The sequence below is a fragment of the Belonocnema kinseyi genome, chromosome 7 (genome assembly GCF_010883055.1).
Source record: "Belonocnema kinseyi isolate 2016_QV_RU_SX_M_011 chromosome 7, B_treatae_v1, whole genome shotgun sequence".
Classification (NCBI taxonomy): domain Eukaryota; kingdom Metazoa; phylum Arthropoda; class Insecta; order Hymenoptera; family Cynipidae; genus Belonocnema; species Belonocnema kinseyi.
The window spans coordinates 85,717,479-85,731,514 of record NC_046663.1 but is presented as its reverse complement, the minus strand read 5'-3'; the positions used below and the strand labels follow the sequence as shown (position 1 = coordinate 85,731,514).

General features: G+C 28.7%; 1 protein-coding gene across 1 annotated transcript in view; it reads left to right on the top strand.

Annotated features, from left to right (window-relative positions):
• The window catches only part of LOC117176539, a 62,966-nt gene extending 53,318 nt beyond the window's left edge, over positions 1–9,648 (top strand). The window contains exon 11 of the mRNA XM_033366795.1: positions 7,482–9,648. Coding sequence (XP_033222686.1) covers positions 7,482–7,712 — 231 coding nt within the window. The 3' untranslated portion in view covers positions 7,713–9,648. The remainder of the gene's footprint in view (positions 1–7,481) is intronic.
• Positions 9,649–14,036: the final 4,388 nt, after the last annotated feature.

Genomic DNA, 14,036 nt, shown 5'->3' with positions numbered 1-14,036 from the left:
GCGAGGTGGGGCCGGGGCGCACACCGTAAGTTGTTGACTTCCAAACCGAACGAGATTTTCTGTTTCTCGTTCTCGCGTTCGCCTTCGCCATCACTATAGCAATCTTTGCTATAGTTGAGTCCGTTGGCTGGCTCTGTACGGCCTGTACGCTAAAAATTTTATGAACACTGATTTACCTAATTACATTCAAATTAAAGAGAGCCTAAAAATATTCTATTTATTATTATTTTAAATTTTCGAAACAATAAATAAATCTAAAAAAATTCTGTTCGTACTTTAGAATTTTAGTTAAATTTCTAAAATTATTTTTAAAAACTAAACTTAAAAGTTAAATGAAATTAATATAAATTAAAAAATTAAATAAAATTTATTTAAATTCCAAATTAAATAAAATTTAGTTGAATTTAAAATTTAAATAAAATTTAGCTAAATTCAACATTTAAATGAAATTTAGGTGAATTTAAGAATTAAATAAAGTTTAGTTAAATTAATTTCTCGTCTGGTTTTTTTTCAAAGATAAATTTTCTAGATACTAAGTAAATAAGTTTTAAAACAATTCTATTCGTACTTTAAGATTTATTGTAGTGCAAATTTAATAATTATTTTGTAAAACTAATTTTAAAGATTTAGTTGAATTTAAGTAAATTTCAGTTAAAATTGTAGATGTTGAATGGTGTTAAATGGTGTTAAATTTAAGTACAATTCATTTCAATAAAAATGAAACTGTCGTTAAATTTTAAATTTGATTGAATTGAATACAGATATATGTGGGTTGTTTCTTGGCTTCAACAATGGAGAACATTCAAATAAGCTGGAGAAATTAAAAAAAAATTCCCTTATTTTTATAATAATTAGTTAAATTCAACAGAAAAACTCAGGAAAGTAATTAGGACTCATAGTTCTAAAGTTTTTGGTTTGGAACTTTTCAGAAGTCGACAATGTCAAAATATAAAAGGAAGCGTTTAAACTTCAGCATAACTATTTTGCATGGAAATACTTTACTATTTCACAATTTTATTTCAAATTACAAGTATGTTATCAATTACATAATTATTCCGTTCAAAATTATTCAGTTTCGAAAATTAGATTATAAATTCAAAGCCTTTGAAATTAAAAGGTTTTAAATGAGAGAAACTTCAAATGAAAACAATTAAAATTACAGTGTAAGTATTTTCCTTTAGAAGCGTAAGAATAAAATAATAATTATTAAAAGAAACTAGATTATAAATTTAAAACTCAAAATTTCAGTATTCAAATTATTTAATTTTAAACGTTGTAAATGAAATCACTTATGATTCAGCAATACATTTTTTCAGCTTTAGGATATAAATAATTTAAAGCTGCAATAAGCAGATTATTCGATGTCAAACCTCGTGAAAAATTGGAATTAATGTAAAGCCTTTGAAATCGAAAACTTTTTATAAGGAGAGGAATTTTAAATTGAAAGGTTTTAATGTATTTTCAATTTAAAACATTCAAATTGATTATTGATTATGATTGATTCAAATTGATTGATTAAAAATCAAGTTAGAAGGCTACAGTTGTCAATTTTACGATATTAAACCCTTATATTCAAAACCAAATTAAATTTCAATGTTAAAATTTTTAATTGTTTAGGATTTGATTCTTAAATTCAGAATTTGTTCAATGCTTTACATTTTTAATTTTACACTTTCAAACCTTTTTGTTTAATTTCAGTCATCGAGAAACAAATATTACATTTTAGCAGACACGACTTTTATTACGTAAAAAAATTAATTTAGGAAATACCCCGCGCGCCAAGGTGAACAATCCGTCGAGAGAGAAAAATGGGTTAAGCCAAATCTGCTGTTTGCGTGAAGAAACTCACTATCTTCGTTTTGACGTGAGTCTTCTTTACGTATACGCTGCAACGCGAAAATGACCCTTACGTCAAACTTTAGAGAGTAACTTTTTTCTCCAAGACGGCAGAAATAATCACGGCTTATCACATTAAAAAAATTATTTGATAATAAGATTTTGTCACTTATTTATTACATGCAAACATTTGTTCTTGTTTACAAGATTTAAGAAGTAAGAAAAAAATCTTGATTGGATTATATTGATTTTTGAAGAACAAGAAGCTTTAAGCATTATAACGCTAGGCGTAAATAATTTTAACATATCTTCCTTTTAAATTTAATAAACTCAATATTAAAATGGAAGTTTTAATATTGTCAGAAATAAATATTCACTTTAACTTCAAGTACCTAGATGACAGTTTCGACTTGTCATGTTCATTGTAATTTTTACATTATGTCTAATTGTCTACTGTGTTATGAATTGCAGTTAGAAGAAAGTTGTGAATAATACAATAGAACGGAATTAAACTTCGTTTTTCCATCAAGATCTGTGAAATGGAGTATACAATTTTTGAAAAAATAAGTCTGACAAAAAAGTGCCAGATCATGGAGTTTTTGGTTCGATTCATAATTTCATTCAAAAATGAAATTCTTTCCTAATTTATTTTTAATTATGCAAGAAACAAACATTTTGAATATCTTTTTCAAATAAAAAAGTGGGTTTTTTGCATGATTGTTGTTATTTTTCTTTAAAAAACCTTTTTTGTTAATGAGTTAATTAATTTATGATGCATAAGCCTTTAAAATTTTATAAAAGAAACTGAAAGTTAATCAAATATTTAAATTATTAGAAAATAAATTTATTTACGAACAAATTTAAAAGAGCAAGTTTTTTATTAAAGGAAAGAATTCAAAATAATTATTTTAGCAAAATGAAACATTTTTAATGGAATTAAGTATGCAAACAGTTCAACAAGTAAATGCAAACAAAAGCTTAATCGACCAGCTGGAAAGAATAGTTTTCTATACATGTCCGGTTCAAGTTATTTTTCTCAATAAATACAAAATAAAGAAATAAAGGAAGCAATTAAAGGAAACTAAATAAAAAACTAAGGAAACTTATATATTTATTAAAAATAAAATAAAATGAAAAGAGCCTCAAATTCTTTAAAAAATATAGACTATTGAAGTACATAATAGTTCTGTGAATTTATAGCATTGGTTTATATTATTTTTCATGGTTGCGGTTTAAAAAATGTAATTAGCTCATATATTAAAACAACAAAAAGACGAAAATTATGGCAATTTTTATCTCAAGTTTTAGTATTAAATGATAATAAAAAAAAATTAAGCAAACTTACATTTTTTCTTAAAGTTAGATTTCTGGAGCAGGGAAAATGACATTTTGTAAGATTGAGTTACTTCTTATTTCAATTTGAAAAAATGGTTCATATTTATAAAATGGCCTTAGCTAAACTGTAGAAGTAAGCCGTAATTTCCTTTGACTTTCGAAAATGCTTTTTACCTTTTATAGCTGTTAAAAAACTCATATACCACTTAATTCACTAATATTTAAAAAATCCAACATTTCAGAAGACATTTGTCTAGGTCTATAAGGAAATTTAGGAAAAAAAAATTTTTATATGTTTTGATAAGGAAATTTCTTTTCAGAATTTTTATTTATTTAACTCAATGAAAATTATTTTTCCGTTCCCTTATAAAGTAAAATCAGATTATTACAATTTTGGATTTCAAATGCACTATAATTTGGCGCGACCGAATATATAGCTGCCTGTCGCGCCTCTATAAACATGTGGCGTAACCAATCAGTACATGTCGCGCCTCTACAAGTATGTGGCCGAACAAAAAGCAATATATATATATGCAGGACCACAAACTTGCCTGCCGCGCTAACTACCGGTTTGTGGTGCAACTAATCTCATGCTGTATCTACTAGGACCTAGTATCTTTGATATTGGTACGATAATCGCTTTTTGCCAGTCGTCTGGGACGTCTCCTATCTCGAAACATAAATTTATCAATGGATCCCTTACATTTTTTCAAACATTTTAAAATTCCTTAAAGTGGTTTGAATTCCACGGGATAATAAAAAAAGATAAATTTTCTACCAAACATAAGAGAATTAAATTTTCAGTTAAAAGAGTGAATTTTCATCCAGGAAAAAAATATTTTTCAGCAAAGTAGTTAAATTTTCAGCCAAAGTGATGAAACTTCAATAAAAAAATGAATTCTCAATGAAAAGTTTAATAGTTGATATTTCCACTAACAAATGTTGTTATGCTGAATAGAAAATATTTGAACTAAAACAAAAAATACAAATTTCAGCAAGTTAGTTGAATCTTTAACTAAAGCAGACTAATTTTCAAACCTTTAAGCAGAAATTTGCATCAAAAGAGATGAATTTTCCAACAAAAAAGTCTTATCACTCAACGAGTAAAAAATCTTATTTAAAATGTTAATTTATAAGCCCTAAAGACAAATTTCCTGAAAAACAGTTGAGTTTGTAACGAAAAAATGAGTTTTCAACGAAAAGGGAATGAGTTCTTGACCAAGTAGTTAAATTTTTAACCTAAGTAATTAATTTTTAACTAAAATAATGAATCTTCAAAAATGGATTTTAACCAAAAAGTTTGAATTTTTAACCCAATATTTGAATTGTCCTCCGAAAAAGGCAAATTTTTAACAAAAGACATGAATTTTCCACTAAAAAGCCTAGATTTTTAATCATAAATATATTCTATTAAATTTTCAGAAAAAAATGTTTGAAAAATCAACCAAACAAATGAATTTGCAACCTACAAGATTAAATTTCTATAAAAAAAGATAAATTATCAGTTAGCAAAATTAATTTGCAATCAAGAAATATAAGTCACAAGCAAATTAATTAATTTTTATTTGAAAGATTAATTTTTATTTTAAAAGACGAATTTTTAACAAAATAGTTTAATCCTTAACCAATTTCTACCAAAATATATGAATTTTCAACGTAAAAAGACAAATTTCCGAAGAAACAGTTGAATTTGTAACCAAATAGAATGACTTTTCAACAAAACTGTGAAATTTTCAACAGAGCAATAAAATTAATTTTAACTTCAGTTTGTCGAAAATTCCCTAACTCTGCCGGGTTTATCCTGACGTTTCTAGACTTTTCCTGAACAGTTTTAAATTCTCCGGTTTTCAGGAATTCTCTTACCAGCAACAATCCTGAAATTACTGGAAATTTTTTAACACCCTGTTTGCACACATCAAAAAAGAACTAATGCGTGCATGTGTGGAAGTGCATTGGGATAGTATCAAAATATAATTGTTCATTATTAAATCTTAGTTTATTTAAAAACATTTGAATAGCATACAGATATGTGACAACAAAATATGAATTTAATAATCGCGATATAATTACAGAAATATTCAAGGTGGCAAAGCCGAATTGCTTAATGTGTACCGTCTTGCACCTCTGCGCGACTGGTGCCGAGTCCCCAGGGTGCCAGTTTCGATCCGTGCATTTCGGCCTTTTCCGACGTTGCCAAGAAAGGTGATTTGCTGGAAAACGTAAAATTATCAAATTTTTGGCAACATCGCATTTTGGCTAGGCAAGGGTATCCGCCAAATGACTATTTCCCGTTAGATCCAGACTTGAGTCATGCGCTTTGGAATGTTAAGAAAATTATGAGGGCCAATTTACTCTTTTCAGAAAAACGTGCCTCGAGCTGTGTATCCTGGATTAAAGGGAAAACGTCGTACAATTTGCTTTTGATCAGTCGAGGGACTTCGGCGTGAGAAATTAGAAAGTGAAAATCTTTAACATTCTTTAGATTCTGTTCGGTATTTTAGGAATCTGAACACACCCTAAAATCTTTTGAAATCTAGTTCACAGTGAAAATAATTAATTTTTTAAAAAACTTGTTCTTGGGTGAGACCGGATTTTCATCATCAGCCACGGACTAAGTAAGTCAAGTGCCTTATGAGTTTTGACTAAAATGATGAATCTACAACCCAAGAAATGGGGTTTTCAACCAAATAGTTGGATCCCCCCCCCCCCTAAAAAACGAATTTTTTACCAAGAAAGACAAAATTTTTAAGAAAATACATGGAATATTGAGCCAAAAACACAAAGTTCCTGCAAAACAGTTGAGCTTGTAATCCAAAAACATGCATATTTAGCAAAAAAGTGAACTAAAATAATTCAATAGAAAAATATAAAAAAAGATAGAACAAACAAAATTTGTTTAAAGACAAATTAACAACACTTTCTGTTTCAAGCGTCGGAGTATCTGTAACTTAGACATTCACTTGTTTCTAATATATTATTAACAGTAAAAAGTGCTCAAACTTGTTGCTTTTCAATGGGAATAAGACGAAACATATCTTACCGATTTGCCTTAACTCACAAGACTTAAATAAATAAAGATTATTATATATTATTTTTATTATACTATTGCGCCTGATCCCTTTCGGGAAAGCGTGACTCACTCGGTTCCAGCCGGGGACAATAGAGTTCATATAAATAAAGTAACAGATGGAAGTGTACAAGATGTTCGCGTGTTGTGTATTTAAATAATACCCAAGTTCATCAAGACTGCCCCGACCCATGCCGCGGATCAATTTCTCTAGTAAGCAACCCGGGCGAAGAACTTGACAGAATCATGAAGTAAACCTCTCCACTCGGGCTCATTAGTATCCAACCATTTCTTATGAACTATTTGTCGACACACTTTTCTGTTCTGGCATACCACTTTAGCTTCCTTTACGTCCATCCATGTTCTCATCCAAGCTCTTGCGTTTCTGTGGCTTTTATAGCTTTTCGATTCAGGGCCTCATTCACACATTCCCATCATTCTTTTTTTAAACTGCCTTTGGGTACACTATAATTTAATTGACTTATGTATACTTGCTTCGTCATTGGTTCTTCTTTGAAGCCATCTAAGAAAATCGTATCTCTTGTCGAAGTGGAAAAAAAGTCGAAATTTTAGCTTTCATTGTTATATTTTTATTTCTGGCAATGGCTCCTACACTACGGATAACCTTCCGACCCTCGTTTACACATCTGCCTATCTTTCCGTCAATTGCTCCGTCATTAGTAAATAAAATACCAAGATCACAGCAAGATCAACTCGTTCTATCCTCTCGTTGTTTAGGGCAATGTTGCATACTGATTTCTCGCCCTTTTCTTTAAACACCATCATTTTTGTTTTACTGAAGTTAATTTTAAAGCTCATGTTCTTCACGATAGTATGCAATCTGCTTAACATTCTCTGCAACCCTTTGTTTGACTCTGATACAACAACCTTATGATCTGCAAACGCTAACCCACATACCTTCAGGGTCCCGAGATCTGTACCTTCTTAGGCGAAGAGGGCCACATACATATTCACACAAGGCCACACATATTCATGAATATAATAAACAGCCCAGAGGATATATAGCATCCTTGTCTAACACCTTGTCTAATATGTAACCAGCAGTCACTCAGTTAACCATTTACTCTCACGCTCGCTCTGCTAACTCAATATATTGTTTTTTTTTCCAGGATCCATCTATTAATTCCATACTCTTTCAGGACTTTCCAGCGCATTGTTGATATATTGAGTAAAAAATATAAAATCTTCCTATATAAAATAACTAATTAAATTTTGTTTTCAGGTGATAACAGCCAAATCAGGTCGTCAGGAACTGTGGGTGTTGACATCATCTTTTCAAAGATACGTGAGTGGTTCTTTGCATCCAAATGAAACCAATTTTCGAATTCAAGCGGCCTATGTTGACGAATTGGTTCGTGGCACCAAGTGTGACGTTACCTCTCATGCAATGACTGTTTCTGCTCGACCACCATCTCTGTCTGATGGTTATCGACCAGTGACCTTTCCCAGATGAAGGTTGTGGTACCGCGAGGAGCCTTTTGAGTCGAAATTTCACCAGACAAGTACATCAATCTGGTACCATCATTTTCCCACTCACGACTTTCATTTTGATCACGATGATTTTTCACTCCCATACTTTTATCGTGATCCTCCTTACTTCTCGCGGTACTTTGGTCGAACCAACTACTATCACAACTTCTATCAATTTTTTCCACATTATTACACCTATTACGTTGATCATGGATCAGAAAAGTAAGTTATTTATGGGTCATTGTTTCTCAAGTGTGCCCAATAGGGTGGTCCAAAAATGCAGTGTAACATTATTTTTCACTGTGTCCTATTTTTTAGGATCCAGGAGAAAAAATTGTATTTTTAATTTAATCAGTCAATGTAAAGACCTAATCCCGGGCTTTTGAGATTAACCTGGAATTTTAAATGGGAGAAACTCAGTTTTCGCAAAAATAAAAAAATAAACTGATTTTTATTAGTGTTTCTTAAATCGAATTTCATTCACCACTTAAGAAATTTTCAAGTATTAATTTCCACCCCATAACTTTTAAATTTAACGCCCCAACCGTTTTTTATTGTGTCCGAAAAATACCCTGAAAACTGGGAAATAGCATTTTCATGACTGACAAGTTTGCAACAATTTTTAAACTAATTTTAAATTGTTTAAACAATTTTTTAAATTTGTATTTTCTCTGTATTGAGGACGTTTTGCAATTGTTTTAACAATTTACATTTTTTATAATTTTAGTTTTCCGCCAAATCATCAGATTTAGTATTTTCTTAAACTAATTACACAATTAATAGATAAAAACATTAATATTTGTTGTTTAAATGATTATTAAATATTTAAGCAATTTACCATTAATCACTTCTAACTTTTTATTGGAAATGTGGAAAAAATATAGATTTTAAATCTCTTACACCATGTCGCTTATTAGAATGAAGTTATTCCTCAATTTTTTAAACAGTAGTTATATGTTTAAATAATTTTTTCTTTTTATTATGAATACACAAATTAGCTGTCTCATTCATAGCACTAGAAAAAAGTAACCATTCATAATGTAATGAAAAGAATTGCTGAAGCAAATTATCATTGTTTGGAAAATTGAGGCAATATAACTTCTGAAAGAAACAATATGTTAATAATGACCAACACATTGTAAGACAATTGGAAATAAACTGGAACTTTTTGCACCTTTAACATCAAGTCAGAAGTGAATAATTATTAATGGTATGATAAACAATTTAATAATATCTTTAACAAAAACTATTATTCCTAAAGACCATTAAGTGTGAAATATCTTTTTAAAAAGTCCTAACTTTTATGCTTTGGTATGAAAAACAATTTTAATAACTGGAAACTTATATGATTATATACCAAAAAAATGAAACAAATATAAATTTTTCAAATAATTGAAAAATATCTTAATATAGAAATATTATTCGAAACATTCACTTCCCATGTCATTATTACGGGAAAATGCTAATTTTTTATGATTGACAGAGAAAGTTAAAATTTCTGAAAAAATAATAATTGTTTAAATCATTTGAAATTTATTTGAAATAGCTGGAAACTTTTCACTCTTCAAATAAAAAAAACTGCATTCAAAATATTCTTTAAAGTACGAATTTGTAATAAAACGGCTATTTTACATTTTCGAAGGAAAATTCATTTTAGGGAAAGTTAGTGAAAAGTTTGTTTTTAGTCAATTTTCCTAAAATGTTTCCTATTCATAGGATTACATAAAATGCATTTTTTGGCAACATAAAATAAGGGGGGCGTTGCTCTCTGACAAAAAAAGTTTTTTGGACCACCCTAGTACCCACTCAAAAAATTATATTTGTCCTATCTAAGTTCAACTTGGGCAAAGTATTGTGCTATTGGATTAAGTTTATGGGGAAAATATTTTTATTTCAATAGATATTTACTGAGGGGGTGGGGGGGGGGGACTTTTGAGGTTTTCGTGGATATCGTCTATTTCTGTGATTTTCATCTCTTCTAATGGCGACAAGAAAATTTCGCCCAGTACAGTTTCGATAGGGTTTTTCGTATCCTTTCAATTAAACATGACAATTTAAAAAAATAAATAAATATTTGGCCTTCAAAAATAAAAGTAAAAAAATGGCAGTTTTTGGAAAAAGCATATATTTCATTTTTTCATCCCAAAAGAAAGCTTAATTTTTGTCCTTTAAGAGCTTTGAGGTTAAAAATTAAAAATGTTATTGAGGAAAATAAGCGATTAATGGTTTGGAAAATGTTCCATTTTTAAGGGGTTTTCATCTATGAAAAAAACTTATTTTCACAAATAAAAAATAAAAATCCGACTTTTTAATCTCAAAGAAAACATTGAAAAATATGCCTCTTTCCAAAAAAGTCAAATTTATTTTGTCTTTTATTTTTGAAGACCAAATATTAAAATATTTTTTAAATTTATATGCTTAATGGAAAGGGCATAAAAAACATATCAAAACAAGCTTTTTCAGATAAAAAACTTTAAGACATTTGCCTTTTACCAAAATAAATTAAATTTGTATGTTACTTTTATTTTAAAGGCCAATTATTATTTTTTTAATGTTCATAATCACTGGAAGGGCGTGAACCCCCTATCGATGATGTATTGGGAGGTAATTTTTTATTGGAAGAGTTCAAAATCGCTATAAAGTACTATCCACAAACAGTCCAAGTTTGACTTAGATTGGACAAATCTGATTTTTTAGATAAGAAATAATGCGCTATTTACTTTTTGATAAAATTATTCATGAGAAGTTAAAACAGGTTCATTTTTCACGCCTTCAGCGTTTTTTATTTTATAAAAAATATGAATTTGTTGTATATATGATATTTTGTATCTACGTATTGCTTAAAATAAGAGCAGGGGAGGGGAAATATATATTTAAATTATTTCATACATTTCTTCTTCTGTCTGTGCCTTTATAGCAAAATAATTAGTGTTTTTTTATTATATTTAAATTTCTAGACTTGAGAAATTAATTTGATTGAAACACATAAACTTTAAAACTCAAAAACTTTTCGAAATTCCTTACTATTTATTTTTAAAATGAGAAAAACTGGAACTTTCAACCTCTACTTTTTTCATAAACATTTACGAACTTTCAACGGTTTTTTTTTTTCAAGTTAAGAACGATTTAAAAACTTGAAGGTGACGTGTACTCTAATTCAATATAATTTCTTTCTCGTAATTTTTCATTCAGAGTTGAGTTCAATGAGCATCAATTTTCATCGCATGCTTCACTGATCGCTTCCTATTTTCTGGACCTTTTTCATTAATTTTCTCTACAGTGTCTGTAAAGTGTAAATAATATTATAAATAAATTTAGCTTATTTATTTCACAGTTTCTTTTTATTTGTTAATCAATGCTTGCTGTTGAAAAGAGTTATTTTAAGTCAATTGTTTTATGTTAAGAAATAGTGAGAGATGACTAGGGTAAAGGAACCAATTGTCGAGGACATAGACAACCTCAAACTTCGCTATCCTCTTTCTTATAAATGAAACCTCCTAAAACTTAAAACATTATTTGGCTTAACAGTAATTATATTTAAATTTCATGTTTGTATGTATTTTCTTTCAGAAATTTATAATGATAAACAAAAATCTGAATTAACCGATGATTTATTGAAAAAAAATACTAAATCCAATTTTTTCAAATAATATAATTATTTGAAAAAAAATTAATCATCCTTTTCGCTAGAGTATCATTTAAATATAAAGATTAAATGAAAAAGTAACCAAATTTGTGCTTTAAAATTTCTGAATCAGCCAACCTAATATATTAAGCAAATGGCGAATGTCCATGAATTTCATGAGGGACTCATTACATATATTATATTCGGAATGAATTACACTTCTAAAAATATAAGTTTTTTTAGAGTAGCTGCATTATTATAATATAATTTCTAATTAAATTAAAATTGTAATTCACTGTTTATCATAAAAAATATCTGTGGATCTTGAACAATTGGTGCACTCTCGGAAATTGGGTCCTTCACCCTATTAATAAATTTAATTTAGTAAAATATTTTTATTTATTATTAAATTATTGCTGGAACGAATGAATAAATACTTAAGTAATCAAATGTACTGGCAACTTCGACTGTTCTTTCGTGTGAATAATTTAAGGAAAAAACAATTAAATACGTTTTTTTATTAATTTACATACTAATTTAAATTTTATTATTTAATGAATCTCTTGAATTACTCAAATACTGAAATAAAAATTGCAATGTTTAGACAGTATATTATTTGTTATACGTGGACTGAATTAATTTCAAATCAGACAGGCTGTGCATTAGGGTGGTCCAAAAATTGACTTTGAAACAGAGAACATGGAATATTATAAAACTTTGACTTACAATGCAAACTCAGAGTTCCTGGAAATTTATGCTAATTATTGCAGATTGATTAATAATCATATGAGGAAACCTGGGGTACAAAGGCCTCTCGTTGACCATGTCAATGATCATCCTCCACAAACTAAACCTTCCAAGCAGGTTAAATGACATATGAAATGATTGTTCATCAACAGACCAAACTTACGAAATAAAAAAAATAATAATTTTGTTATGCTCGGTTTAAAAATAAGATAGGATTCAAAATAGAGAATTCTGAGAAAACTATATTGGGGCAAGCGGTTCTTTTGAGCTATACTTTTAAGATTTGAAAATATATGTTTTTTTGTTGTTGTATTTTTAGAGTAGAGTGAAGGTAAAACGAAATAGGCTTTACCTAGTTGCCATTTCCAAATATTATAAGTGCATTTTTTAATATTTTAAATCTGTGAAATACTTTTAAAGCTTTGAAAATTATTTTTAATCATAAAAATATAACACGAAGCATAAAACATATGTACAGGGTGGGTACCCTGGGGCTTACTAACAAGTATGCAACCCGTATTACACGCCAATACTATTCTAATGGGCGTGTATGCGGGGTAGCATACTTTTTGGTAAATCCCAGCGTGTCCACCCTGTATAATCCTCATCATCATTTCTTTTAGTACGAAGGCCAAATGCTATACCCAATTGTCATAATTATTTCCCAATAAGTACCTCACTTTTAACCAAGTTTTTGTGCAAAATGAAAATTTTGTCTGTACGCATTTCTCAAATTTATCGATGGGCCAAAACCTATAGTACTTAAAGCGACAAAAAATGATTTTCGACAGAAGTGGGCTTTAACTAATTATCGTACATAAGCTAGGAATTGAATAAAAATGGTCGATTTTTAAATATCTTATTTTCAAATGACTAATTGCAAAATTAACCATTTTTTATTTCACAATTTTAACCTGCCCATTGACAAAATTCTCATACTAAACTTTGCCACAATTTACAGATTGCAATATGAAACTATGACACTCATTGTTCCTCAAATGGCCCAAATTGTTGTTAACGATGTGATATTTTCTAATCTAGTACAGGTATTTATTTTTTATTTCTGATTCTGGTAGAATTTCGTTTCCTTTTTCAGAATCCGATAGAAAATTTAAAGAAAGTTTAAAAGTTACAAAATGGCGGCGATTTATCTGAAATTATTCAGTCAATTTATTCCAAAGTCAACCGTGTTTTCCTCTAGATTCATTCGAATGTTAGGAGTATTTTTGCCAAAACGGCACAAGATATGAAAAAAAGTTGTTAAAAAACCTGTTTTTTCGACATTTGTACGAAAATATGCATATACCAAAAAGGACTTAATTTAAAAGTTTCAAATAAAGTTTTGACGGAAAAATAATGATGTAAGTTAGAAAAAATGGAAAGTATCTATTATTTAAAAAAATCCCACTTGAAAGGACAAATTTTTATGTAAAGTTATTGAAACTATTATTATAATTTTGTTTTTACTTTTTAATGATACCATAAAATTGTATTTTGGGAAGAAAAAAATCTGAATGGATTTTATAAATATTTTTGGAAAATTTTCGAAAGATATTTTTCTAGATATTTTGTAGAGAAATAATTGTATTCAAATTAATTTTTTCGTATCTTATATAGTTTTCACAAAACCGTGAACTTTCATTTTTAGAGTGAAAAATTGAAAAGAAGAAAACTGGAATTTTTAAATAAATTGTCTTCAAATGTTTTCAGAAAAACCAACGCCATTTTGTCACTTTTAAACTTTTTAAGATTTTCTGACGAATTTCGAAAGAGGAAAATCCCATGAGATTAACATGGAGAAATTTTTATTTGTCAAAATATGTTATTTACGTTTCTGCGTTTAAACTTGGCTTGTGGGAGATTATAAGATTTTTTAAAAATATTTTACAAAGAATAATTTCTGTTTGACAAATTTTTATTTTGACCCCCCCCCCC